This window comes from Mastacembelus armatus, chromosome 5, assembly GCF_900324485.2.
Source record: "Mastacembelus armatus chromosome 5, fMasArm1.2, whole genome shotgun sequence".
In the NCBI taxonomy this organism is placed as follows: domain Eukaryota; kingdom Metazoa; phylum Chordata; class Actinopteri; order Synbranchiformes; family Mastacembelidae; genus Mastacembelus; species Mastacembelus armatus.
In genome coordinates this window covers 23,818,488-23,845,754 of record NC_046637.1, presented here as the reverse complement: position 1 = coordinate 23,845,754, position 27,267 = coordinate 23,818,488, and the positions used below count along the sequence as shown (strand labels likewise).

Sequence of the window (27,267 nt, the reverse complement as noted above, 5' to 3'; positions counted from 1 at the left end):
TCAGACTCCATCAGCCATTGTGATACTCTCTTTAGCCTTTGTCCTCCTCTTAAACAAGTTGTGTTTTTGGTCTGGCCTGCCATTTCAAAGGAGGTCCCTCTCTTCTCGACAAAGACCAGAGCCAGGGAGGGAGGGGTGGGGGTGCTTCTGAATGACAATTCTTTGAGGAGCCAGTTGGTATTTACTGCTGAAGAAGTGGAGTGCATTAAGCCGAGAGAGGTTGCTGTTGTGTTTGCCGTTACTAATTATCTGGAAGGTCGTAAGCTGCTGATGCAATTCAGAAGGAACACATTGATCAGAGGAGATGGTGGAGGAAAAAAGGAGAGGAGGAGTGGAAACTGCAGATAAAAAATCCCTGGTTGGCTGGCATTCTGAGATCTGATGGGACTGTTAAGATTATAGGGACATGCCAGACAGTCACATGATTAAATGTTGTTTATTCAAAACTAAATTATAATGTGTGTATTCCCATATGCTGAATGAGGCCATGACCCACTTTATCAATTACTTTATGTACAATTATAATGTCTAGATAACACATATTAACCACGACAGAGGTGACTGATTAAAAGCAGGTTTATTTTAGGACCATCCACAATCCAGTGAGGTCCCTTGTCCTTCACAGAAACCTCAGAGACCATCACTCTGAATTACGAAGGAGGGGAAACAAGGACCAGAGAGAGACCTGGTTCCATCTAACCACGGGTACTTGTCTGCTTAGTAATCAGGACAAGCTGTGGGGAGTCTTGGCCAAGGCTCTCAACCACAATTTCTTCCTCCACTGTGGAAGAAGATGAGGAGGAATAACAGCAGGGGAAACAAGGAGTAAGCGTTTTTGCTGGACAAGCAGAAAAGTAGCCATCCCTGTGATGTTGTGAAGAACGGAGGCAAGCCACAGGTCTGAAAGGGACACACATTTGCACACATGTGCACATTTGAATGTGTGACAAATGAACCAAAAGCATGTACATTTTTTTTTCCGACAAAATCTGCTCTGAAAACAGAGAAGTTACTCATCAAGTATTAGGTCAAAGGGAGTCCAAATTGTGTGTGTGACATACAGCTGAGAGGGAGACTGGAAGAAGGGGCGGGGGACTCAAAATCAGTGGGAAAGCCAAAAACTTGGGCTTTCAAATGGTCATGGTTTAACCAGTATTCACAGTGAATTTCCGGCCACAGTGCCATGTCTAAGTCCTCTTGATTATTTTCTGGTTCAAGGGTTGCTGCATTTCAAAGCCTCTTCTCTGCCCACGTCTGTGATTCGGTCTTGTTAAAGGGCCTATGTTTCAGCAGAGCAACACACAGAAAGCCTTAAGAAAAATTAAAAGTGACTATCAGTCACAGAGTTTTCAGTCTTTCATTTGACCCTGCAACACAGAGTGGGCTGATATTTGAGTGAGGAATGTGTTTTTGTAATAGAAGGTTAAATTTTCAGTGAGACTAGGAAATTCTATAAACTCTTATAGCCAAGAGCCACAAAGCTGAGTTTCTTCAGCATTGACTAGGTCTTTGTCCTCTGTGAAGATGCTTCAGTGGTAATCACTCACTGTCAAATGAAAAACAACCATATCAAATAAACATGATGTGAGTCAGAGTTTTGTACTCAAGAAGATGTTTTTGAGTTAAATCTGAACAAGATCCAGATTCAAATAATGACAATATGCGGCATGGGTGTGTGCAACTTCTCTGAAATATTAATTTGTACAAAGAAAAGGTCTGTTTTATTTTGAGGGTTTCAGAAAACCAAATCTATCCAGTATCTAGTATATGCAGACAGACACCAACAGATTTACAATGACAAAGTCTGCATTCCAAAATAGTGAGGGCTGGGATTTTAAAGAATCCCACTGTGCTGTGACTCAGGAGCTCAAACAGTTTGTCAGTGAACCTCACATTCAGCTGCACCTTGCATGACAGCTCATGGCGCTGCTGTGTGTAAATGGGAGGAAACTGATTTCGGATAGAAGCCTAATTTAAATGTATCCATTTATGTTACTCTTATATTATCTGTTTATACGACTCTAAATTACCTATACCTGTGAATGTCAGTGTTTCTGTCTCTATGTGTCAGACTGGTGACCTGTGCTGAGTGTACCCCTCCTCTCACCCAGTTGAAACTACCTCCAGCCCCCCCACACGACCCTCTACAGGTTAAGCAGCACAGCTGATGAATGGATGAAAGATACTCATCACAATTGCCCACAGTCCAAGGTACAGTAACACCTTCAACTTTCTCCTGTTTGACCAACAGTCCAAAACCAAGAAAACAATGATAGTAAAAACTAGGACAAGCAGAAATCAGGAAATATTTTTTGCATAATAAATAACTAATTAACTGATTAATCACCCTAAATAGTTGTAGTGCTGCAAAAAGTTACTTGAAATGTTCGGCTTTCTGCAGCCTCAGTTTTTCTAATAGGTAAAGGTCACGACAGGTCAGGGCATTTAGCATGTGGGGAGAGTGACCTATCCAATGTTCTGAGAAAAAAATCATTCATGAGCTCAACTTCTTCAGGGCATAAAAGGAAAAACTGAAAGCATTCAGATTAGGGACTAAGTATCTGTTTCACATAGTCCCTGTCACTGTTCACAATGCTCCTCCTCCTCCCCCCACCCTATGAGACATGAAAGAGCTAACCTCATAATAAAATTGAATAAACCATCCTCCAAGGTTGAATTATTGTAATTACATGTAATTGAGTGTTTGGCGGCAAAACCATTTCCTCCTCAGATCCCGCATGTACTTTTTGAAAATCACGATCACTTTGTTCTTGGCCCCAGCCACCGATTGACCTTCTCCAGTTGCAGTCTTTCGTGAATGGCTGTGACATGAGACAGAGTGGGACTCGGGGGGAAGAGACGTTGAGGTGGAGGGGAGGGGGTGTTGAGCCTCGTAGCATCTTGTCACAAGAAGAGTTTCTCTCCACCAGTCCCATATGGTTTTGGTCATCTGTTGGGCTCATTTCTCTCTTTCCCCTTTTCTCTTTGACTATTTACAAACACATGAAGTCATTCACAACTTTTGGACCTTGGGCAGAGCCTGGGGTTAAGAATGGGAGAAACCAAGACACAAATTAGTTCAACTTTCATTTCAGTGTCCCTGAGGAGGTTGGTTTGCTCTGGGGCAGACATACGTGCCTGTACAGTAGACATGCCTGTAGATGCATAATAGTGGTCATTGTTTTAGAGTTACACTGGACAGCCAACAGTGTCTCGACAGAGCAGCCCAAGACCTCAAATTTATTGTCCTGGAAGAGTTCATCTTTTGTGTTCTGCAGAGCAACAAAATTATACAAAAAGTACTAACTGTTATATTGGAAATAATTACAGTATACTGTGTGTTACCTATATTACCACAGTGTAAACTTCGCACTATAAAAAATATATATATATTTTTTTTTTAACCCAGTGACTTGTGCTAACGCCCATAATTCCCCAAGTGATTTCAAACTCATCATTCAATTTTCAGCATTACAGCTGTCCAATAAGGATGAGGCAATGGGGCGAATATTGACCTGCTCTGTAAATGCTTCCATGGAGCTTTTAAACCACTCAAATGCCATTGTGTCACTGTGAATGTCCTTTCCCGTGTCAGCTCTGTCAAGTCATATTTGAATGACTGTGCAGAAGTTGCAAGAAGCGATTCAGTGACATGATGGTCACATTTTGAATCCACAACAAACTAGAGCTCAGAGGCAAAGCAATAATAACAGTCAGTTACTGTGCAACATGATTAATTCTGACCTGGACAGCTTGTTGACTTAATATTACACTGAGGGTGTTTACAGGATGCACGCCTTTAGTGCGGGCAAAGCATTTTTTCTTGGCTCTCAGGAAACTCAAAACACATTTTTAAACTCCTGTGAAAGAATATAATTATAATATTACATCTTATTAATACTGAGCCTGTAAAGAAAAAAAGCTAGAAATCAGTTCGACCAGTACAAAGACAGACACTTTAGAAAATATGTGTTCTTGTATTTATTATAATTCATACTGGGATGTAGCGGTTGGAAGGAAGCCTACATATCTTGAACTGAATGCCCAAATACCAACAGGCTGGGTGGTTACATTAGTATATTAGACAACTGACAGTTTCCGGCACACGAGACCAACTATTTAAAATAGAATGAGTAGCACTACTCAGAGTTCACTGAAAAGGTAGCATTTTAAACAAATAATGTATAAAGAGATAATTACATATATTTGATGTTTGGTGGATCAAGTAAAAGTATTACTTTGATCATAAAAATCAAACATTCCGTGAGCTGTAATGGAGAATTGTAATTTTAGTGTTCATTGGCGATTTGTCGGTGGGTATTGTGCACTCCTCCTTGATTACATGGAGTCCAGCTCAAAAGTAAGTTGTGATTGGGAACGCCAGGTTGCCGTTTTCTTATGATTGGCTGATGAAAGGTATAATTTGAGACTGCCAAGGCAGCAACTTCAAATGTTTTCAATGCCATATTAAGTTGGAATGTGAAAGCTGTCCAGGCAAAAAATGATCCAATTTTCTACTGGCTTTAATTACAAAGAGGATCCCCTTTCATTGGTGGGGCAATTGCTGTCCATTTCTGAAGACCATTGTGGAAAATTATCAAGTCAAGCATATCCAGAATGCCTAAATCTAGACCGTCTTAGTATGGCCGTGGCATGATTATATCATACTTCAAACCCACATATCCACACTCTCTTTGAAATAACCTTCAACTAATGGTAATGTAGAACCAAGAGAACATTTGTGCCAAGAGTAAACAATACAAGACACAATGATAACATTGATGGCCTCAATCCAATCACTCAATGTCTAAAAACTAGTTTATTTTCTTTAATAACCATTTTGTTTGTACTTGTGGTGATGGGTAAGACAAAATAAAATAAATGGGTAAAGGGTAATTTGCTTTGTAACTGTGCCTTTTCAGAAAGTTTCCCTTTCTTGGCTGTCACCATGCCAGCAAAATAAAAGCATAAATTGTGGTTAATCTCTGGAGCAGAGACATTGTGCCTGAAGCTTGTTGGTAATGGGTATTGCCCTTTCTAATCTAAATAAAGTTAAGCATTTGTAACAGCAACTGCATTATGGAAAATCCAATTTGTGAATGCAACATCTGTACTTAACCTATGGGTAGTTTTTTTTGTTGGTCCAAACAGCTAAGCTGCATGTCTTTTCCATGATTAGTTTTCCAGGAAACTCGCATGTACATGACCTTGCATGCAATGCTTATGATTCATATGCAAAAACTGGGTCTTGGTTATTATGGTGTTCAAAAAAAAAAAAGGAATTAGCATCTAAATATTCTTAGACATGCAAGCCCAAAGAAGAGAACCTAGATATAATGTAAGGACATAAGAACATAAGAACATGATCCCTTACTCAGTCTATCACACACCGGCACGCACAGGAATCATATCGTCAGTATGCTTCAGCCTACATTAAATATAGATTTATTACTTATTAAATTATCATTTGTTTGACAAGACACGAAACTAACAAATATTAATTGTTGCTAATAAACATGTCATTGTGACGCAAAGAGAGAAACTCGGATGATCAGGATCTGATTCAACTCCAAATAGCTTTCATTCTGGGCTCCAAAAAGTCTTCTCCTATTTGACTTGTTGACATAATGCCAACCAAAGCAAACCGGATGAGTTAATTCAGTGCCTTGGCCAGCACTTCTATCTTTGCCCTCACCTGTCAGAACCTGTCAGACCATATGTCACAACTAGTAGGACATGAAGAAAAGGGACCATTCTCACACATTTGGGACATGTCCAGAAGCTTATTTGTAAGCCTGCAGGGTGTGGCAGGTAGGCTTGCACCTCAAAGGCAACAGCTCACTCCCATTTAATTGCACTTCATCAGATCAAGCTGCATGACATTCCTTCAGACTGTTTCAAATGACTACTGCCAAAAGACAGAGTTAACTGCCATCAAAGGCGACTATCACCATTCTGGATCAGTGGTGGCTGATGGGATATCACTGCGTCATTAGCTCAGGTTTCGGACTACACCCTGCTAATAAACAATACAAACAGAAAAAAAGCTGTACAATGAGGGACTCAACGAACAGGAATATAAAGCCAACAAGCCAGTGACATGAATAAAAAAAGCTCTTACACAAAGCAGTGTTATTCACCTCAATAATTGAGCCTTTTATCAGAGCTGGGACGTTCTAGTGAGTCAGAAAAAGGATGCATCCTCAGGCAAAGGAGAGATAAGCCTTTGATAAAATTAAGCAAACGTCAAACAGCCAAGTAGAGTCCTGTGAAGATAAAGCAACCAGAACTGACAGGTCTGATAATAGTCCAAACAAAGAGAAAGTGGAGATTAAGGGACTCTTTTTCAGGTAGTTAAGTGGGGTGCCCAGAGGGTACGCCATAACATGGTTCATCTGTCAGGAATGGGTGGAATGGACACAACCAATGATGCTTCATGCAGGGCTAGATAGTATCTAATAATGGCCATAAAGATTAATCAGGCTGTTATTGTTAACATTTTAAGTTGTCATCTGTAGTCTTTTTTTTTTTTTTAAAACATCTAACTTTAATCTTAGTCAGAGAAGTATAATAAATACAATGCATGCCAGTGCACAGAGTAGTCCTGATTTAAGAAAGAAATAGAAACAGATGGTTGGAGCAATTATTCCCAACCACACGTATTTCTACTCAAGGAGGGTACTGTGAAAAACTCAAGTAATCACAAAAAAAAACAAACAAAATTGTAAAAATGTAAATTGTGATTTTATTTTTAAAATCCAGAGTTATGACAACAGTCAAATCGGAGGGCACATTACATTTTTATTTTCCACCAATTCCATACAGACACTAAAACCAATAATGAAATCTCCATATTCATATTCCATATTCTGTCTTTAATCCAGACATCCAGTCAATCTATGCCATATACCTCCATTGTTGTCCACAACAAGTGAAAGCAAAAACATTAAATATATGTGCTGCAAATCAAAAAACACATACAAAAGTGCATTGTTTGTGCTTTCACTTTTGTATCTGCTTTGTCTCTCAGGGCCACCGTAAAAAGCACACCAGACATTACAGTGAGCACACAAAAGTCAGCATTGCTTTTAAGTAGTGCAGTGGAGCATGTGAATGCCCGTAAAACAAATGGTTGAAAAAATAGAAAAATAATTGATAAATGACAAAATTTTCTTAACAGTTTTAAGTATTGTCTAAAGGTAATGGATAAAACATTTAAATAGGTAATGCACAACAGTTCTAACATAGTTTGGTGTAAGTCATGTAGAAAGCAACAAGTGAAGGACACAGTTAAAAAGTTAGTCCTAGAACAGTTTGAACAAACAGCTAAAAGTGAAATATATTTGAAATGCCTTACTGGAAGAGCAATGAAAATAGGTCGGAGGAAAAATGTCAAAATGGTTTGATAAAAGATTAAAATGATGAAATGGTTGTATGTTGGTTATATTAAAAAATATTGAAATATTTATATAATTAATAGTATTACATAGTACCCAGTTTACATTTGGACAAACTTTTTTGAGTAATGTGAACTAGCTCATCTGAAAGGGCTATGGCAGACTCATTCAGTATGTTTGATCCTGTAGTAAGATAAAAGTTGGGAAACTGTAATGCTCCATTAGACTGGTCACATCAACACATTAAGCAACATAAACGCAATCATGTCTTAGTTTGCGCGTATAACCTTGGTGCATAAAAAACTGCTGTCTTTCCACAGTCCAAGCTGAAAGAGTGCATGGAACAAAATGGCAAGGAGTTAATGCTGAGGAGGCAGAAAGGGAGACAGTCACAGCACTTAGCTGTAACACAGTCTGGCACAACACTAACAAAGGAAATGAGCAAACCACACAGCAAATAACAGACTTTTATTCACCACTCTGGGCTCTACTGCTTACATCTGGGTGCCAACCCCAGTCACTTACAAATAAACGTATTTTATGAGAAATATTACACACAAATTACTACATTTGTCTAGACAGGCCATTATTTACTTTACTATGATCAAGTTCAGCTTCATAAATATGTGTATTGGTGTATGTCAAACATTTACAGCTTCCAAATTTGCACTTAAAAGTACAGAAATTTAGTTTGTTGTTTAATCAGCAAACTATTTTTTCACAGTATATGAATTAGACCTTCCTCCTACAAAAAAAGACAAATTACGAACACAAAAAAAAAATATTCAGGAAATTTGAACATTCAATAGCTTTTAGAACCCATGTTATTTATTCATCTGCATCTTGTACATCTTGTAATACAACAGTGGAATATGAAGGATAACTTAGATGTCTAATTCATACTGTATGCCAGTAACTAGGACAGCTCTGACAGCAGTTGTATTGTGAATGAAATTAGTGTGACAAACTATTCTCAATAGCGGAAAATGGAATAAGTCCTCATCCAGACAAGTAATAATAGACAAATAATAATACCACTAGATTTTTTTTTTCACATTTCACAAGCAGACTGATTGTCTGGATTTCTGGATTCACGAGTGCAAGAGGTCACCACCTAATTACGTCCATCCTTCTGACGTGACTCTTCCATTTGCTTTTTAATCAGCTTGATTTTTAGTGTGTAATATTCCTCTTGCAGCTTGAGGACTTCCTCTTGTCTTCTCAGCACAGACATTTCCAAATCCATTCGCTCTTGCAAAGTTGTGCATTGCACTGAGGGTGAAGAAGTGGAGCAGGGGGTGGCTGAGTGTTTTCCAGAGGCTGTAAAGACAGCAGCACAAGGAGTGCTGGCCTGTACTGGGACGGAGTCAGAGACGCTAGTAATAGCTGTTATTTTTTGTTCTGCTGGAGATGTGGACAGAACTGGATACTGGATATTTGATGTGAATGTTGAGAGCTCATACTCAATCAGTGGATGCTTGCTTGAGAAGTTTTCAGCTACTGCGTGATTGTTTCCGTCTTTATCACAGCTGAAACAAAAAATGAAAATATCTGTAAATTAAAATTATACAGAAATGATAAATATACCATATCACTTCTACAGATATGTTTTCATATTCAGTAAAAAGTTACAATGAGAACTTTTTATAGAGAGGTTTGTGAATTATCTGACATTAAGTATGAGTAAATGAGGAAATCCTGTATTCTGTTTTGTAATTGCGGTGAACTGACACCACCTACATCATGACCTCAGAAATGTATCACTAGTAAATGAATGTATAGGCAAGCAGATAGAAAATTGTATTACCTGTTTTTACCTTCTCTGTCCTGTTGCAGCATGTCTGTGAGGTTCATCACATTAATCACTATTTGGGTCACAGTACTGAAATGTTCAAGGGACAGGTCTTCATCTGTGAATGAAAAATCATGTCATGCATTCGTTAATAATTACGTACAATGCAATCAGTTCAACACAGAAAGTGATTATGGGGATTTTTTTTTAAACTGCAAATGTATTTTTCTACTGCCATATCCACCCTCAAGGTCTTAGCTTGTTTTATGAGTGTAGATTTAATTAGACTAATTAAAAGAGTTTTTATTGCTTACAAACTTTTGATTTTCCATACCTGTATCCGCTTGCCTTTTCTGACGTTTGATCTCCTCTCTTGACTTTGCCAGCAGATTTTCCCACTTTTTGTTACAGTCAGAAACCGTACGATGAATCTGTGGAAAGGCAGCATTGATGGTTTGGGCTATCTCCTCCCACGCTTGTCTTTTATCTTGTAATGATACTCCAGTGCTGCACTTTCCTCTGATTATGTCTTTCCTCTCCTGCATTAACTGGGCAAGAAGGAGACTCTCCTGGTCTGTCCAGTTTGGTCTTCTCTTCCTGCTGGACATCCCTTGGAGAAGTTGTAAAGGCATTTACCTGAGACGCACACAGATTTATTATGTGAATGTACATTTGGCCCTGATATACACACAGTGAAGAAAATTTAAATATACTACTACAGACATGATGAACTGAAAGGTGAAGCCTTCCACTTAAGTATTTTTAAACTTAAGTTATTCCATTTAAGAGATTTTTGAAATTTTAAGAATTTTGCTACCTGGAACAGAATGGAGGCAAAGAGTAATTTGGCAGCAGGTCAGATTCTCACGGGATGTGAATATTATGAGATACAAAAAACGCTATGTTAAATAAATCCTAATCAGACCTTAAGGTAAATTGTAAGGCTTTCTTCTCCGTCTCAGGGAAAAGTCTGCCGCGTCGCAGGACTGTGACGTCTTCGCTGGTGACGTGTCAGTTTGTTTACAGCGCTGCTGCAGCACGGTCATGGCCGTAGACATCACTTTGCTTTTCAAAGCCAGTGTTAAGACAGTCAAAACCAGAAACAAGGCCATAGGTATAGGCTTTGACTCTGCCAAAGACGACATTTTCAAGCGGAGCAGACCGAAGGGGGGCTTCTCTCCGAAGGCGAAAGAAGTGGTGAGTGTTTCCCCAGGCTAGCTTTAGCTAACTGGGTTAGCATCAGCACAAACTGCCCTTGTATTGAATGAGATTGAATTAAATTAAATTACTGGGCTGTTTTAATGAAAATGTTGCCCGTGATTTTTTTTAAAAAGCAGCAGTAGTTCAAGGAAAGTTGAAGAGCAAACAATGGTTATGTTGCTCTTTATGCTGGGAGGCAGCACGTCTGATCCAGGTAATCAGTGTAGTTAGAAAGCGAGCAGGACAGTGGCCTCCCCTGTGTTAAATGAAACTCACTGACTGTAGTTCATTTAAAAGTCAAACGTTGGTCTGATTAAAAGTTGTACAGAGGTATCTAGATGTCTGCAGCATGAGTTAAATGGCTCTGATAATGGTATTATGATGAAACCCTGTTCCTTTCTCTTACATGATGATGTAGTTGATTTTCTAGATAAACTATTCCTAGATTTTAAAACAAATCAGGGAACAATTTCTGGTCTCAAGCAAATGCTCTGATCTGACAAATGTACAAATTAAGTAAAGCAGCCATAAATACTGATTTCCAACATTGCCTCTTAAGTTCATAGATGTTTAAGGGATAGCTACCTTGGTATAAGCAGAAATCTCTGAACCATATGTTCAACTCACTTAGATTTCAGCATATCAACCAACCCTGCTGTATGTGTAGGGTTACTTGCTTATCTTTCTTTCGATTTTTGTGCTATGTTGTTGACACGGCTCCCTCTTAAGATCCTGTTACATAATGGTTTGACTTAATAGCAAGATCATAATATAATAAGCTAACTACCAAAAATATCTCGGTGTTAACATGTATAAGTGACCGAAACAGATTTATTATGAATGTATTTGGTGGAGATTGGTTTAGTGTATTCACAATAGATGTCAAAATGTAATAGGACTGAGTAGCTTTCCACTGAGCCATTACCTGCAGAAGAACTCTCTGTCTTTGCCCATGTTTTGTCTAGTCTCTGTCTCTCCAGCTCATTGTGGCCGCTGTTCTGGTGTCAGTGTGTAAATCGCAGTTAAAATCTTACAGTTGGCATTCAATCAAGCAATTTTTTACTTTTCTTTAACCAATGTGATCTGGTCAAGATAGCCACAAATTTAATTCAGTTGACCCAGTGTTTTCATATTTACTGATCACAAATTTTACTGCTGACTCATCAGTAGACTATACATTCATGTGTCACACATGGATTGTATGTAGGATGCTGCTCTCTAAATCTGCTCACAAACCAAAAAAGCATTCATATTGATAATTTTAATTAAATTGTAGCTTTTCTGGACACTTAATTGAAGAAAAATGTTGCTAGTTCATTGTAGTCTGCCGCAGATCAAACTTCCCTGAATGCATATCATCTCTAGTCTCCAGTGTCCTCTCCCATCCTGCCTACCTGCATTATGTAAAAATGTAAAATGTCTACTTCTGACAGACAGATAAATAATTTCCCAAACATCTAGGATTAAAGGTCTCTGAAATAAATGGCACCCATAAAAATTTCACCATCATTAACTTTAACTTAGATCAAACTGCAGGAATCTCCAGCTCCTGCTTAATGTGGGCAATTCAGAGCAAATGGTTGCTCTGCTTGAGATCTGGGCAGACAAAAGGCTAGGTTTCTAGAAAAAAAAACTCACTTTGGGGCAACAGGCCAGATTCATGATGTTTTGAGCCCAGAATTTGTTTGAGCCAAGTGTCAGGTCTGACTGCCACTTCTCATTACCCCTTTTAGAGATGTAACTAAGCTTAGTGTGATTTAATTATAGGAAATTTCACATAAACTAACATATTTTGGTGAAAAATAGTTTGTTGTTGAATCTATTGTCATGAGGTTGTTTAATTAGATGAGGAAACTTTACACAGCAGCTCAAAGCCTTTCACTGAAATGTGAGACATCATCAGAGGAAAGCAGTTGGAGATGCATCATTGGAAACTAACAGTACTCACTCCACATTATGAGCATTGATTATGGCCAGAAGACCTTGGCCTGACATGAGTATCATCAACACAAACCACTTCAAAAGCATCTTGAAGAATTACTTTACATTTCCCACCGGGAGTCAGGACTTTAAGTTGTACCTGATGTCTCCAGCCATCAGTCTGAGGCAAACATCTTGACAGCTCTGCACAACCAGGTTTTTGTTATTTTCTGTTACACTGATATTAGAAATGGTGGTTTAATAAAAGCACCGTGCTGATTCAAAAGAAACCCAAACCTCTCCTGTGGTGCCTGCCCAGTGCTTTCCTCCTCCCCTACTGCTGTCTCCTTCATGCTGCAGATATCATCATAAACCATCTCGGTGAAGCAGTTTTTGTAGAAATTGAAATAGTGCGTTTGGAATGTCCTGACTTCTTACAGTTATGTCGTGGTTTTTTTCCCACATCCCCCCCAACTCAACTAACCATCCTTCTCTCTGCACAGCCTGACATAGGCAGCATTTTTTCAGTGCGAGCCCCCTGTTCACTTGTATGATTCCTACAACATGCTGCAATAACATTTTCTTTCAGCTCTCAGACAATTTCTTGGGGAAAGCCGATCCTCCCAAGAGCCAGTGATTAAAGGTGGAAGATCAAAACAGAGAAAATATTAAATTAGGTCCCCAGTAACAATGTTGACGGCCGGCATCTAATGTACAACAGATGTGCGTACCCTTCAAGACATGCATAACTCTCCAAGTTCCCAGTGAAGCTTCACAAAAATAGAACGAAAACATCAAAGTTGACAAATACACAGTGGTCCTATGTGGCTTTCTTTCACTCAAGAATCAGCACAGTGAGAAAGGAAATGTAGCTTCTTTCAAGGCAGCGCAAAAAAGGCTCGGTTGACTAATAAGAGGGCCAGTGTTTGCTGGGTTCGGTTTGGTCAGGGAAATCTTTTACTTCATAGGGGTCAGTTTGGGGCACCATGATCTCCATTTCACTGCTCACCTCCTCTCTCTCCACAGCATGATGCCCCTTCTCAAGTTTAAATGGAGGAGGTCACTCTAAAATTGTTAAATTGTGTGTAGATAATAGTGCTTGGCTCTCCCACCGTGCTTTTAGTATTGGTATTTCAAAATTGGCTCCTTCTCACAGTGTTTCTTTGAAACCCTGAAATGCATGGCTGTCAGCCAACACTTAAAAGTATGTTGTGCTGTTAGAGAGGGGGCTCTTCCATGTGACAACTTTCACATTGAAACAGTATACTTATATAGTCTCAAAACATTTAGTTTGAATTTCAAAAACACTTGCAGTTTCATCAGAGTTAGGTTTTGAAGATACTCTGTATTATATCGCCCAAATAATACCAGATTATAAATTTAAAAGTAAAATATTTTCCCTTTCAAATACTGGGATATGTTAAATCAGTGATGGATTTCCATGATGGAGACCAAACTTCGAAATGCTTTGTATATCATTTTCATTATTCCACTGGTGCTGTCATTCAGATAAACTGGAGCCTATTTGTAGAACTTTTGTATTTAACAGGTCATGCACAGATGTCCTACAGTGGCAGATGGTACACATCAGAAATATTTATTGTCTTATTTATAAATTGTATTAATGCCCATTATTTAGGGAGGAAAATGTACAAATTTGGAAAGCTCCCTTTTTTATCAAATCTAATAAAGGTTGCTGAACATTTATAATGGAAGTACTTAGCTTATACACACATACAGCTTGAAATATAATTAGGCTTGATATTGATTAAATCATTGATTAGTCTGTGAATATTCAAGGAGGTAAATTTTAGGTACAGTAATCTGTAACTTAATGTATACTGTTTAGGAAAAACAAAGCTAAATGGGAAAAAGTCAAATAATCTTTCCAGTGCTCAGCCACTCTAATAAAGTTTCCTCTTTAATGTCTCCACTCAACAAGACACAAATTATATTGGCATGCAGGTGGAACCCAGCTCACATACAGCTGACTGTCTATGGTACGTTGGCACCATAGGGAAGTGATTTGCAGGGATCAGCCTGAGATGAATATGCCGCTAAACGGTTTCTTTACCAGTTGGCCTAATCTCTACACTGTTTTCCCATGAAAGCCAGGCAAATTGAATTTTGAGACATCTGCTGTCAGGCCTGAGCACAATCTTGATTTTGTTCCACTGTGTGCAATAAAATGTTTCTGCATGATACATGAAAATGAGAGTAAAAGGAGAAAAAAAGTGGTGAAAGGCAGATTTATAGTTGTATGTCAAGCTCTGAGTCATGAGATGGACACCAGATACTTTGTGGACTAAATTGTTTAAGCAGAACAAAATCAATGTTGAGCTCAATAGACTCAAGGCTCAATTTGAACATTTAAAGACTGAGACTAAAGACTAAAGCTATAGCAATGGACAGTGCTTGTTGCACAAATCTTAGTTACTGCAGTTTAAAATCCCTGAAATACGACCAATGCAGGTAACAGCAGGCTGAATACTGACAACACGAAATAGTCTGAACCATGAAACTACACATGAAGCAGATGTGTACTCATCAGTTGAAAAAGACTGAAAAAAAACACACTAGTGTGGCTTTTAATATAGATTTAGAGATGATTGAGAAATAAGACATGGGGTATTAATTATCTATTGTCATTTCATCAAGTACCCATCAAGTGAAGCTAAAGCAGATCATGTTATTTAAATAACTAGCTAATAACAGTAAACACACTGTGTTTTTTTTGGCTTTTCACTTGTGGTCATCATTAATCTACAATAGATTAAAGGCATTGTTCAAGGGAAAGATCAGCTGAGTCAGAGTTTGTCTTAGAGGTGCAAGCTGTCCAAGTCTTCTTTTGCTGTTGTTTCCTGACATGCTTAGTTTATATTTGCCTGCTCCATTCCTCAGATTATATGGCTTTATTCGGATCAACTATGCTGTTTAAAATGCTGATAAGATGCTGGTTTTTATCTTTATATAAAGTTTTTCGGCACATTGTATTAAAGTGTTTGTATTTTGGCACATCAAAAGCAAGGTATGGCGGCCAAGCTTTGAGAAATATCTTTCCATTTTGAATCCAAGTTGTGTGTAATTTGGGATTTTACACATTAGAAGAGGAAGCGATGTGTGTGTCAGGGCAAGCTAGATGTATCCTGAAAATCCAGCCAACAGGCAGGCACCTCTGAGAGAGGTAACCTGCTGATTAACCATCTCTAGAAGACTAGAAATCAGGATCTGAATTATTTAGCAACATTCACACTGTTAAATAATCAAACTCTTGAAAAAGACATACTCTACACTTTGTCAGATCTGCACAAATTAATGTAGTGTTGTGTTGGGATGACTGCGGATTCTGCTCCTTCCATTTGCCAGAGGCTTCCCATTACTTGAATATAATGTGCTGTACACAGGGGCCCCTTAAACTACTCCGTCCATCTGATCCTGACCTCTTACCCGTGGTATCTGGTGCCCTTAACACAGCCAACATTGCCATATTTTTATTAATTTAATTTGGTTGTGCTGTGGTGTCCATGTACATGTGTTATATGAAATTGATTGTTAAAATGTGATTTGATTGCTCCAAAATACAGCAGTGTAGTTTCCACTGACAGTTGTCCAAAACAGACTACAAGACCTGACCCATCAATCATGTTACCAATGTAGTTTGTCTCACTGAGCTGTAACAGCAAGACTTTTACACCTTGTTGAGAGATAATCTTCTTTGTTACTTTCTATTTGTTGTAAATGGGAGAACATATAGAAATGGGACAGTTGTACAACAGTTATCTTGTCCTGGTTTTATATTCTTTGCGACATAAAATGTCACTTGTCTGCCTCAGTGTTTTTGGCTTTGTAAGATGACATTTTATATCCATGCCTGATCTGACCTGCAGAATAAACATAAAGAGTGTAATGAAAGAGCTGTCAGTCAAGCTTTTGGATCCAAACACATTAATACAACTTTAGCTCAAATCTAAAGAGGTCAAGGTGCTTGTTCATAAGTAATCTCAAAGTTAATTTTAAAAACCAATTCTGTTTGTTTATAGCTCTGACCAAAGCGTCTAACTGTGAGTCGACATAAGAAGACAAAACTAAGCCCATTACGGAGTCAGACATAAACAGGGTAATGAAATCAACATGTGGCACAGTCTTCTCCATTGGAGCATCCTTTCTGTATCAGGCCCACATTCCTAAACACAACATAGCATGGCGTCAGTATGGATAGCCCTCGGTCAGGGCAAGGAGATTTAAACCAAAGCACGGCAGTCATCTTCGAATTATGTCAGTTACCTGGATTTAACAAAAACAAAGAGCCATCCAAGCTCTTTAGAAATTTGCTAGTTAAACCTTTTCTCTTTTCTTCCTCATAATAATCCCCCCTGATGGTTTGTTTGGGCTCAGTCGGTGCTGGAGGGAAGCAGGGGAAGGAGAAAGTGAGGAGGTAAAGTGGGGGTCTTTGATGATGACGAGATTAGATGTAGCCCGGCAGACTGTCTCCTCCTGCTTGTGCTGCAAGCTCTGGCCTCACACACCCCTATGGCGGCTGCACGCGCACACACACTCACATATACTTACATTTCTCCGGTGAGCTGCATGCACAAGGCCACCCCCTTCCTCATTGTTGAGGAATTACTTGCTCTTTAGGGTCTTAAGTTACAAGAGCAATTGATCTCTCTGACCCCCTGCAAACCCTTAAGGTTGTGCTGGGAATCTGAGGTCCAATGTATACACACAGGAGACAGCTCAACCCCCAGAGCAGCACTCTTGACACGCCCCAGCACCCACACAACACACACAGACTCACACACACACTCCTCTCCTACTGATCTAGCCTGTTCCAGCACTGTGGATTTAGCCCTACCTGCTGGTCAAAAAGCAGTACTGCTATTAAATACAGTTACAGGCAAATGTTCTTTGTACATAAATAAATAGTCGAAGCAAAGTGCTAATTGCAGCAGAAGTTTATTGAAAAATAGAAATAGATCATGTCATGTAAAAGGTTGTATTTGCCATTTAGTGGCAGGCCAAAGATAGCTCCACAAACTGAAAATGTGCTTCCACAGCAGTTTTCCTGGTCTGTTAAAGTTTAACCAGCAGAGGTAGTTCTGCTTGAAAAAGTAGAATGAAAGGCTTAATAAAACCACATCATGATAATCAGCTAACCATGCTATATCTTGAATTTTTCTGACAGGACAATTACTTTTATGATCCATTATTCTGTAAATTATTTTCTCAAATAACTAAGATCATGGTGATGCCATAAAGTGTCTGAAAAATACTCCAGAAACCAAAAATATTTTGGAGTGTCATCAAAGTTTAAGAAAACCAGGAAATAGTCATAGTTCATGCCGTTACTTATTTGCCATTACGTCTGACTTTTCATTAGTGTTTATAATAATATAGCAGAACTAACAAATCCAACACTCTACTTGCTCCAGTCATAATATTAACTCAAAGCTACAATTTTATAAGCGCAAAATAAGCTGTGACAACTAACAACAACTTTAACTCAGTCTGAAGCAATTTGTAAAATGTCTTTACTGTAAGATATTTCATTGGCTGTATGCACATATTAGTTGCTGGAAAAAACATTTTCAGGAACTTTGATAAAACTATTCTTTCAAACCCTGGATCACTCACAAACACTATAAGCAGCATTTAGTTTATTGGAGGCTGTAGGTTTGGAAATTCCTACTGTAAAGTGTAGGTAATTCGTGACTTACAGTGGCTCAATTTAAAGTCTGCTCATTCGCTGAGACGCTACAGAACAGACAACATTTTGAAAGACTTTGAACCATAAGAAAGGTTCTCTCCCCCCCTCTCCCAAGCTCAGCTGCTCTGAACAACAATTAACTCTTGACCTCAGATAATTGTATTATTAGAAGGGTTGGCTTGCCCCACGGCCATAATCGTATGTCACTGCTTTCTAATCCAGTGAACGAGATCTTGGTTTCTAACAAATCGCTCGCCTCTGTTTATCTTGACACCTTCTTTCGTCAATTAAAAACTTGCCATTTTTCAAATGTCAGCTCAACTTAGACACTGCTTTGGGTCACTGTGATGCTGGGAATGAATGTTTAGAGAAGTTATTAGACAGCTGGTGCCAGGTTACCGCTTATAGCCAAAGCAATTTGATAATTGAGGTTGTTAGAGTGAATAGGCTGAAGGCCGAAAACAGCGTCGTTATGCTATCAAAATAATCTCCCACGCTCTGAGGTCGCTGTCACAGTCAAACTCATTGTGTCATTTTTCAATCCTGGGCTTGTCTGAATTCTGTCTTCTGGATCTCACAGAGCCTGCTGTGTGTGTATTCACACCCACTTGCACCCTGCCAGCAGTGCACTGTGGACAGGGAAGCAATTTGGCCTTTTTTAATATTTGACCGAATTACTGGAGCAAATATTGGATTGAACCAAGTTTCCTCTGGTTTCCCTATGCACACATACGCTTGGACATTTTCTCTGTGATAAATAGTAACAGATCATGAATTTAAAGCTTATTAGAGATCACTCTGTCAGAGCTCTGTATGCGGCGGCTTATGGTTTGTAAATATTGAGAATTCACAGAGATAGACGGACATTGGTTGTCTGTCTCATCCAATAAATACTAAATTATACATTTACTCTGGCTCTGTCTAAATGTAGGTGGGAGAAAATAGTTTCCTGGTACCCATCTAAAAACTCTTTTTAAAGCCCTGTTAACATGGTTAACGTATTTGAAGGAGCAATTGAGGTATAGCATTTAAAAGAGACTCATTGACATGAATGTAATGAAGTAATGCATCTTCTCACTTTATCTTGGCAGATTACGAACATCACCAAGCTCAAAGACTTTCTGCTACAACACAGGAAAGATTATGTGAGTGCCGGAAGGTAAGCCTCTCCAAACAGTCGCAGTAATCCACTACGGTCAGCAGCAGCAGCAGCAGCGGAAAAAACCCCCACCAAGGCTGCAGGGGATGGACGAATGCTTTGATTCTGACAAAACTCAGAAAAGGTCAGGAGTCAGGGTTTTTTGATGGGACTTTCAAATATGTCTCCTTTCGACGTGTGTCTGCGTGTGTGTGTCTGCTGCACACAAGGCACAAGGTCAGCCACGAGTAGGGTGGTCTGTAGAGGCAGACTCCAGTCTAATTGTTCGGAATAATTGAGCTGCAACCAAGTGGAGAACATATCACGCCCTGGGACTAATCCAGGCCTTCTTTCCTTCAAGGCCCTTCTGTGTTTTGTAGGTGTGGGTGTGTGGAATAGCTGATGTTTTGTTAGGTTTGTTGATAAAGTGTCTACAGACCTCATTACCTAAAACTTTAAAGATGTCAGTGGGTGGAGTGCAGTGGTATTTAGTGTTGAGAAAATCTATCAAGAAGCCAACAACCCAAATACTTTCACATACATTTGGCCTTATCATCCGCTGTTCCTGTCTTTTAATTTTCTCAACTTCCTTCTTCTTCTGCACTGTGTGACTGCATGATACAATAAATATGGACTATGGATTACTCAATTATTCAATTAGTGTAGCTGGGATTTCAGTCCAAATATTGCTATTAAATTAAAGGCCTCATTAATAGTGCCCTAAAACACAATACAATACATGTGTTCTAATATGCTATGACAAGCCATTCAACATTCATTATATAAGTCCACTTACATAATAAATGACCTGTTCAGCTTTGTATTTAATTTTGTTTACTACATCCTTATTTCATATTTGCTTTCTTTATGTGATGTTTTTTTAATTCTAGTTGTGTTATACATTCATTTTAAGGTTATACATTAATATACACCAATTCAAAATTTACTCTAACAAAGTGAAATCCAGAAAAGAAACACAGCTTTCTTCCTCTGTGCTGGGTCTTTTGTTTCTTTCACCACTCCTGTATGTTCTTAGCTAATGACTGTCATGATGTCCACCAGTGTGACTGGCTGTGTCCGAACGTCCACCCTAGTCCCTAACCCCTCAGTCACTATATAGAGCAGCACTATATAGTGCACTCAATTAGCTAACAGTGTCAGAAACTCAATCACTACCTTTTTTTCTGCCACTGATTATGACGTAGTATAGGCCACCAGCGCGTGTAGATGTCACTTCCTGTTTCAAACTCAAATTATTTTTATTACTTTAATAATTTGGTGGTGACACTTAATTTAGATCATCCTAAATATTTTCTTAAAAGGTTTAACTTTCTATAACCATCTGTTCATAGTTTTCGGCCACAATCTTGAATCTACATTTATAACTTTTGCCATTTTCCAGGATCCACACACTGCATGACGGTCTGTTCTGCCCATCTAGTGACCATCGCTGCTCACTTTTTACAATGCATTGGGAATTTTGAGGGAACTACTTTTCAGTTACCAGCAATTCAGACACCACTCAAAATGGCGTACTCATTATACAGGTCCCTATATAGGGACTAGGGTGGACATTTGTATATAGTCATTACCGCTCAGCTACAAGCCATTTTCTGACAGCAACAAGGTCTGAGTCTTGAGTCACATGCTCTGTCCTCTGTGGAGATGACATGTCTGGGTTTCCTCAGATTGTTTCACTTTCCTCTCACAGTAATTTAACATGATTTCAGGTGAACTGGGAGCTCTAGCTCCTTCATTTGTTGAAGCATCGACACATTGATTTGTCTAAAGCAGTGAAATTTAGATTTCTGGTTGATTTCTTTGAGGGTCTCCCTCTCTTCCACTGAGTGCATGGTGGGAAAGGTCGTTGCCTCACTTAATCCTGTATGGGAACAAAGTGAGTACAGAAAGTGGTTGAAGGTAGACATGAACATCACAGAGGAGAAAAGTGCTTAGTGTGCTTTAAAGAGTCTCTGTTGTGTTATTAATCAAATGATACATGCTGACAAAGAATAGAAACTTCCTGTGTTTGTGCTTGTGTGTTTTACAGTCTCATCTCATCAGATCTGACCCGTATGACAGACAATGAACGAGATCAGATCGACCAGGATGCTCAGATCTTCATGAGGACTTGTTCTGAGGCCATCAAACTGTTACGCAATGAAGGTGTTGATTTAACAGTGCATAAAATAAAATAAGTAGCTTACACATATTAGTGGGAATGCAAAAAATGCATCCAGCTCAGCTCTGAACTGTGTTGACTTACAAAGCATCAACAATGAGCTTACACAAAGTTAGATTTGTTGTTAATTTTTGCTACTATACCAAACTCAGTGTGTTTATCTTTAGTAAGCAGATGTGTTTTGTTGTCAATGCAGCAGAGAAGCAGGTAGCGTCAGCCCAAATTAAGGAGCACAGAGGGGCTGTGCTGGACCTTGTTGAAATGTATCTGAAAGGTGAGTTTGTGCAGCTTGTTACAATTCAGACTGAGCTTGTCTTGTGCTGTGTCCTCTGTGGACTATTTCATCCTGCTGCAGAATGGTAGCATTAGTTTCAGTGAGCGGATTGCTTCTCTTCTGTTTTCAAGGAGTGTGTAAGCTGTACTCTGAGCAGAGAGCAATTAGAGTCAAGAGAATGGTGGACAAGAAGAGGCTGTGAGTACTTGCAGAGATGTCTGTGCTCTGTCAAATGCATATCTTATTTACAAAGTGTATTATTACTTGTATTACTTCTTAACATCATGTCAGGACTGAAACAACTTACAAACCTTTTTAATCTCGATTCATGTGACAATGTGCATTGTGGTCTCAGGTCCAGACTGGCACCAGAACACCACAGTCGGGTGGAGAAGACAGTGGAAGTGGAGCCCTCTGAGGAGAAGGCTGTCAAGGAAGAAAGCTCTGGTAAGTCAGTGAGCCCCCAGACGCTGCTGTGGTTCTGTGGCAGCACAAAGACCAGCACAAGCAGCCCTGCGGATATACTCTGTTTGTATTTTACTGACTGTGACTTTCTTTTTTCCTGGTTTGATAGCTTTGTATATTTGTGTATTTCTGTGCCTTATCAAATCCACTTCTCTGTGTGCCTGTTAAGAAAATAGTTGGTCTAGTTTAAGACATTCCTGAACAGTAGATACGTTTGCTCAAAACTATAGGCATTATAGCAAGATTTTTGTAAGGCACTGTGTTAAAGAGTAAAGTAAGTTAGCAAATTCTTACTTGTATCCACACCATCTTCTCTGTTGCATAGTGTTCCACTTCATTGTAATAGTTCCACATCAACATGAAGTCAGCAGGACTGACCTGTTTTTATCTGCTGCCTCAGATTTAGAAACTGTGCATCATTGTGCAGCACTATCACACAAAATGCCCTGTATAAAATATATTTTCCTTAGAGAACAGAATTGTCGTCTTGTCACTGAACCTCCTTGACAACACTAATATTTCTGTACTTGAAGAGGCCCCCTCTGCACCAATCTCCATTTGATGAATCACTTGCATCAAACACCAGTGAGATCGACAGCCAGAGGTGACAGACAGAGGCGAGTAATAGAGCTGCAGTGGATCCTCGAGGAATTCGATTACAAAAAATAGTAATTGGTCTTATAGGTGATAGTAATTAAACGGATCCAAGAATCCAAAGAATTTGCTTCAAGGATTCATTTAATTACTATCATCTATTGGACTTGCTCTGCCTGGGGATCGTTGTTCCACATGAACCGGAATCACTGTTGCACAACGCATGTCGAAAGTATCTAAAGTCGGTGCTATGACAGAGAGCGAAACAGTCTGTAAAAGGCAGAACATGTCCAAAGTCTGGGACATTTCAAACTTAAGAAAGATGACAACACGGTGCAGTGTGTGTATTGTAAAGTAGAACTGGTGAACGACAACAGCACTTCGTCAGTGCCTCAACATCTGAACAGAAAGCATCCGGTTGGAAACATAAAGTAGTGAACTAAATTAATAATTCATGTTAAACTGCAAGTAAGCAGTGCACCAAATAAGCTAACTCCTAAAACATCCAGTTGTGAACCAGACGAGCATTAATCAGGTGATTTATCAGCACAGACCTACAATTTATTATGCTGTTCACACTTACTGATTTAGTTTTCAACCCAGACTCCTAACGTGGAGAAATTTAAAGAGACTTCAAGGGTGTCCCTTTTAAATAACCATCTTTTGTAGGGAGCTTTTGTAGATACACTACAACTTTGTTTTCTTCATTGTAGAGAAGAGTGTCCTGGACAACACTGGGGAGCACCTGTGGGAGGAGGGCAAACTGGAGGATGAGCTTTCTCCTGAAGAGATCCAGATGGTATGGCATCATTTTTTTTTTTCTGTTATACAGGATATGTACAACTGTGGAATTCATATGTGTCTTATAAATGTGTAGTGTGGCTTAGATAACATTTGAATGCACTGTTCCAAATAACAGTTGATTTGATTTTGTAGTTGTCATTACAAAAATGACACACAGGCCAGAGAATTCTCAAGCTTAGCAAACGAAATTAGCCTCTGACATCTCCGGAAGAATTTTGGTTGATGACGTCTTAGTTTTATGTGTTTCTGTGTAGTTTGAGCAGGAAAACCAGAGGTTGGTGAGTGAGATGAACAGCCTGGTGGATGAAGTGAGGTGAGTCTCCCTCAGCACACATATTCCTTTCCCTGTTTAATGCATCAGTTTTGGGCAGCGTGACTATTATCACGGAAGGGGAGGGTCACTAATTTCATTTTCTTCACACGTCTCTGTTGTAAATCACTGATGTGAACAGTAAAACTGTTTACTGCAGGAAACAGTGGTAACCCAGAGACACTCTTCTGTGAATGTGTTGCACAGTGTCAATTCCCCTCCCACTAAATTACATGCCCTGTGCAACTGAAATGCCAGGTGAGCAAGGCAATAATTATATGAAATAGCACCTGTCAATCTGGACAGGATTAAAATACCCAAGGACATAAATGTTAGCAGATAAAATTATTATTATGGAAGCCCAAGAAAATTACTGCCATGTTTGTTGCAGATGGTGCAAAATTCCTAAGGTCGTGAGGTGAAAATCTCCAAACACCAGTACCTGTCCCAGTAACACTAATGCCTCTTGGAAGGGCTTAAATATGCTAGTGACACTGTTTTGACCGGTTATTTAATGCTCTTCTCTTTGTCTGCCAGGCAAATCGAGGGGAAGGTGGTGGAGATCTCACACCTCCAGGAAATCTTTGCTGAGAAAGTCCTGCAGCAAGTGAAGTGACTTTTGTTTCCTCAGTGTTAGGATCCAGGTTATTAACACATTGCTGCAAATAACATAATTTACCATCTCATCTTTCATGACAGGAAACAGAGATAGACAACATTCATCAGCTGGTTGTGGGTGCAACAGAGAATGTTAAAGAAGGCAATGAAGATATACGAGAGGTAAGATTCACTAGATGAAGCAACAAACCAACATATTCTGCATGTCATTTATACATTACATCATGTTTTCTTTTGTTCACTGCTATCACAAGGCCATAAAAAACAATGCTGGCTTCCGGGTTTGGATTCTCTTCTTCCTCGTCATGTGCTCTTTCTCTCTCCTCTTCCTGGACTGGTATGACAGCTAACACGACTTTCAGCACGGACTATGTATGTATATGACAGAAACCGTCAGGATCTGGCACATGTTGGTTATCTCATAAAGAAGTGGTGACAACAGTAAGATTGAGTACAGTTTACCATGCTGGACCAGGTGAACAAATTGTTCTTCATAAAGATTCTGCCTTCAAGTGGAGATGGTATAAATAACAATTCTCTGATCCTAACTATCTCTTAGTATTTGTCCAGTGCTTTCAGGGCATCTTTGAAAGCACCACTCTGGAGGTGAGCTTTATGTGGAGCCTGCGTTCACTTTCATTGTGTTTGGATGGACAGTCTGTGTTTAGCTAGAGCATAAACAGTGATAATGGTTTAATTGGCTGCAGCTATTCTTGTCTGACTCACTGAAAAAACAGATTTGATTTCTGTTGATCTCTTCTGTTTTTGACTAGACTTGATGCACTAGAGGTCACTGTGAAGACTTGCATTTTTGACTGTGTGGTCTCATGAAATTTAAATAGATTATGCATTTGTTTCCCTCGTTGACCTATAAATTTTACTGTACTGTCAAATTATTGAGGGTGTTTTGCTTTCTAGATAATTATGAGCCGCAGAAGAGTTTATTTGGTATCTATCTCAGCATAATGCCACTGACATGCCACTGACGTTTCAGTAAAATGAAGCAATGTTCTTAATAAAATTCTGTATCTTCCGTTCTTTGAGGATGTCATTATCATTTACATCTGACATATTCATGTCAGGCTTTCAGATAAGAAGCCATGGCCTGTCTTGTTTTGTGTCCACGAAAGAAATGTTGTCAACATGAAATTTGCCACCTTATATTTCTGCTTGTTTGTTTTTAAAAAATCTGCATATTTTGTTGATTTTCAACGCAAATAGAAAAAAATACAACCCCTGCATCACATATACAGTAAAAATCAGCCTTTTTTAAAATGTTCATAAATTAAAATCATTAATATGTGAACTTAAAAATATAGGTGTTTTGAGCATGTGTAAAACTTCGCCCACTGGTCTGGTTCATTAAGCTTCATGAACTTGTTCAACCTTAACTGACTCATCAGGCCTGACAGCATTTCCACAGCTCTTCAGATATTGTTGTCAACAACCTTGAACTCTTCTAAACAATTGACAGGATAAAAAGATGTCACTGTGATTCCAGGCTGAACTTTCCACTGCCTGAAATGTCATTAAGAAACGGCTATTAAGGGGAACTGTGGAATTTAGGACAAGATCTGGAAGACCAGGAAAACTTTCATACAAAACTGCACATCTGCTGGGCAGACAGGTGAAGCAGAAAATCTCATGTGACTGAAAAAAGAGCTGCAGAAAGGTTTAGCTGACACTGGTGGTGGTGCAGCGCTGATGCACGCACAGCCTCTCCATGTCTGAAATAGACAAAAACCTACCTGTAACCTCATCACAAAATGTGATAATTCAAACATCTTAACTATGCAGATCAACATCTGGATAACCTAGAGTCATTTTGGAAACCAGTGCTGTGGATGGATGAAGTTAACAGTGATTTCTTTGGCCACGACGACTGAATGTGTTTTTGAAGAAATAAGTAGAAGAATTTGATGAAAAGAACACCTTGCCAATTGCTGTCTGCTTTGGAGTTATGTGCCAGCTAGTGGTACACGAAATACAGCACAGATGGAAACAAGGGAAGATTTGAATGAATATCAGCAAATTCTGGATGCAGATGTCATACGGTCCGTTAGGAAACTGACTGCAAAAAAAGAGGCTGGCTTCTACAACATGACAGTGATCCAAAGTATAAATTCACCATGAAGTGTTCCAAAAAACACCACCTGAATCTTTGGAAATGGCCCCTTCAGCTCTGCGAATTGAAGATGATTGAAAGCAGTGACTCTTAGCTGTAAACCCTGATGTCTGCTCAACGGGTTGTTGTTGCTGACACTGAAATTAAAAAGTAATACCACATAACATTTGAAGAGATGCTCACTTTTGATTTACATGCTCTGCAGGGGCTGTATTTATTTTTAACTTTAAGAATCAACAATTAATTTGCCCAGGGATGCCCAAACTTTTACATAAAACTGTATTCTAGTGAAAGCAGTGTGGCCATTAACATTTTCCTTTCATCAAGGAAACGGGAGCTATTAATTGTATTAACTTTTGGCACTGCAGAACCAACAATTCATTTTGAAATTGTTTACATAGATGGATTCCACTTGGACGTTAATGTGAAATGTGGGCACTTTATTTTTTTTAATGTAGCAAATGCACTTCAATGGCAATCATTACATTGTTTGAAAAAGGTACATAATTTGTGACATTTTAAGTTGAATGACAAATACAATAAAAGCAACAGGACAAGCAACTACTGTCAGATTGTTCCACTACATCAACCTAAGTCTAGTATCTGTGATGGCTACCGTCAGCCATCTTTGGTGTCATTAATCGATGCGAAGCATTGCACAATACAGTGTCTTCACTAGCAATGCAAAAACATTCAATACTGTAGCATAAAAGTTATGCTATGAAAAATAACCATTAAGTA

At 39.0% G+C, this 27,267-nt stretch overlaps 2 protein-coding genes across 5 annotated transcripts; one reads left to right on the top strand and one right to left on the bottom strand.

The window, feature by feature from the left end:
* Positions 1-8,360: 8,360 nt before the first annotated feature.
* LOC113130562 (myb/SANT-like DNA-binding domain-containing protein 4) lies at positions 8,361-10,192 on the bottom strand. 3 transcript variants are annotated; one of them, XM_026307301.2, is made up of 4 exons: positions 10,115-10,192; positions 9,524-9,825; positions 9,205-9,307; positions 8,361-8,926 (listed from the first exon to the last, which is right to left on the bottom strand). In XM_026307301.2, exons 2-4 carry the CDS (start codon positions 9,819-9,821, stop codon positions 8,512-8,514), a joined length of 816 nt encoding a protein of 271 aa, XP_026163086.1. In that variant the 5' UTR covers positions 9,822-9,825; positions 10,115-10,192; the 3' UTR covers positions 8,361-8,511. The 3 variants fall into 3 exon arrangements, with proteins under 3 accessions (XP_026163086.1, XP_026163085.1, XP_026163087.1); XM_026307300.2 differs by having other exon boundaries at positions 10,007-10,160; XM_026307302.2 differs by having other exon boundaries at positions 9,215-9,307; positions 10,007-10,160.
* Positions 10,193-10,197: 5 nt separating this feature from the next.
* stx18 (syntaxin 18) lies at positions 10,198-27,087 on the top strand. Of its 2 annotated transcripts, XM_026307304.2 has the most exons (11): positions 10,198-10,386; positions 19,108-19,175; positions 21,205-21,320; positions 21,533-21,610; positions 21,742-21,808; positions 21,966-22,057; positions 23,383-23,468; positions 23,728-23,786; positions 24,321-24,390; positions 24,483-24,563; positions 24,656-27,087. In XM_026307304.2, the coding sequence occupies exons 1-11, from the start codon at positions 10,234-10,236 to the stop codon at positions 24,749-24,751; spliced, it is 966 nt and encodes a 321-aa protein (XP_026163089.1). In that variant the 5' UTR covers positions 10,198-10,233; the 3' UTR covers positions 24,752-27,087. The 2 variants fall into 2 exon arrangements, with proteins under 2 accessions (XP_026163089.1, XP_026163088.1); XM_026307303.2 differs by lacking the exon at positions 10,198-10,386 and having other exon boundaries at positions 19,158-19,299.
* The last annotated feature ends 180 nt before the right edge of the window (positions 27,088-27,267 follow it).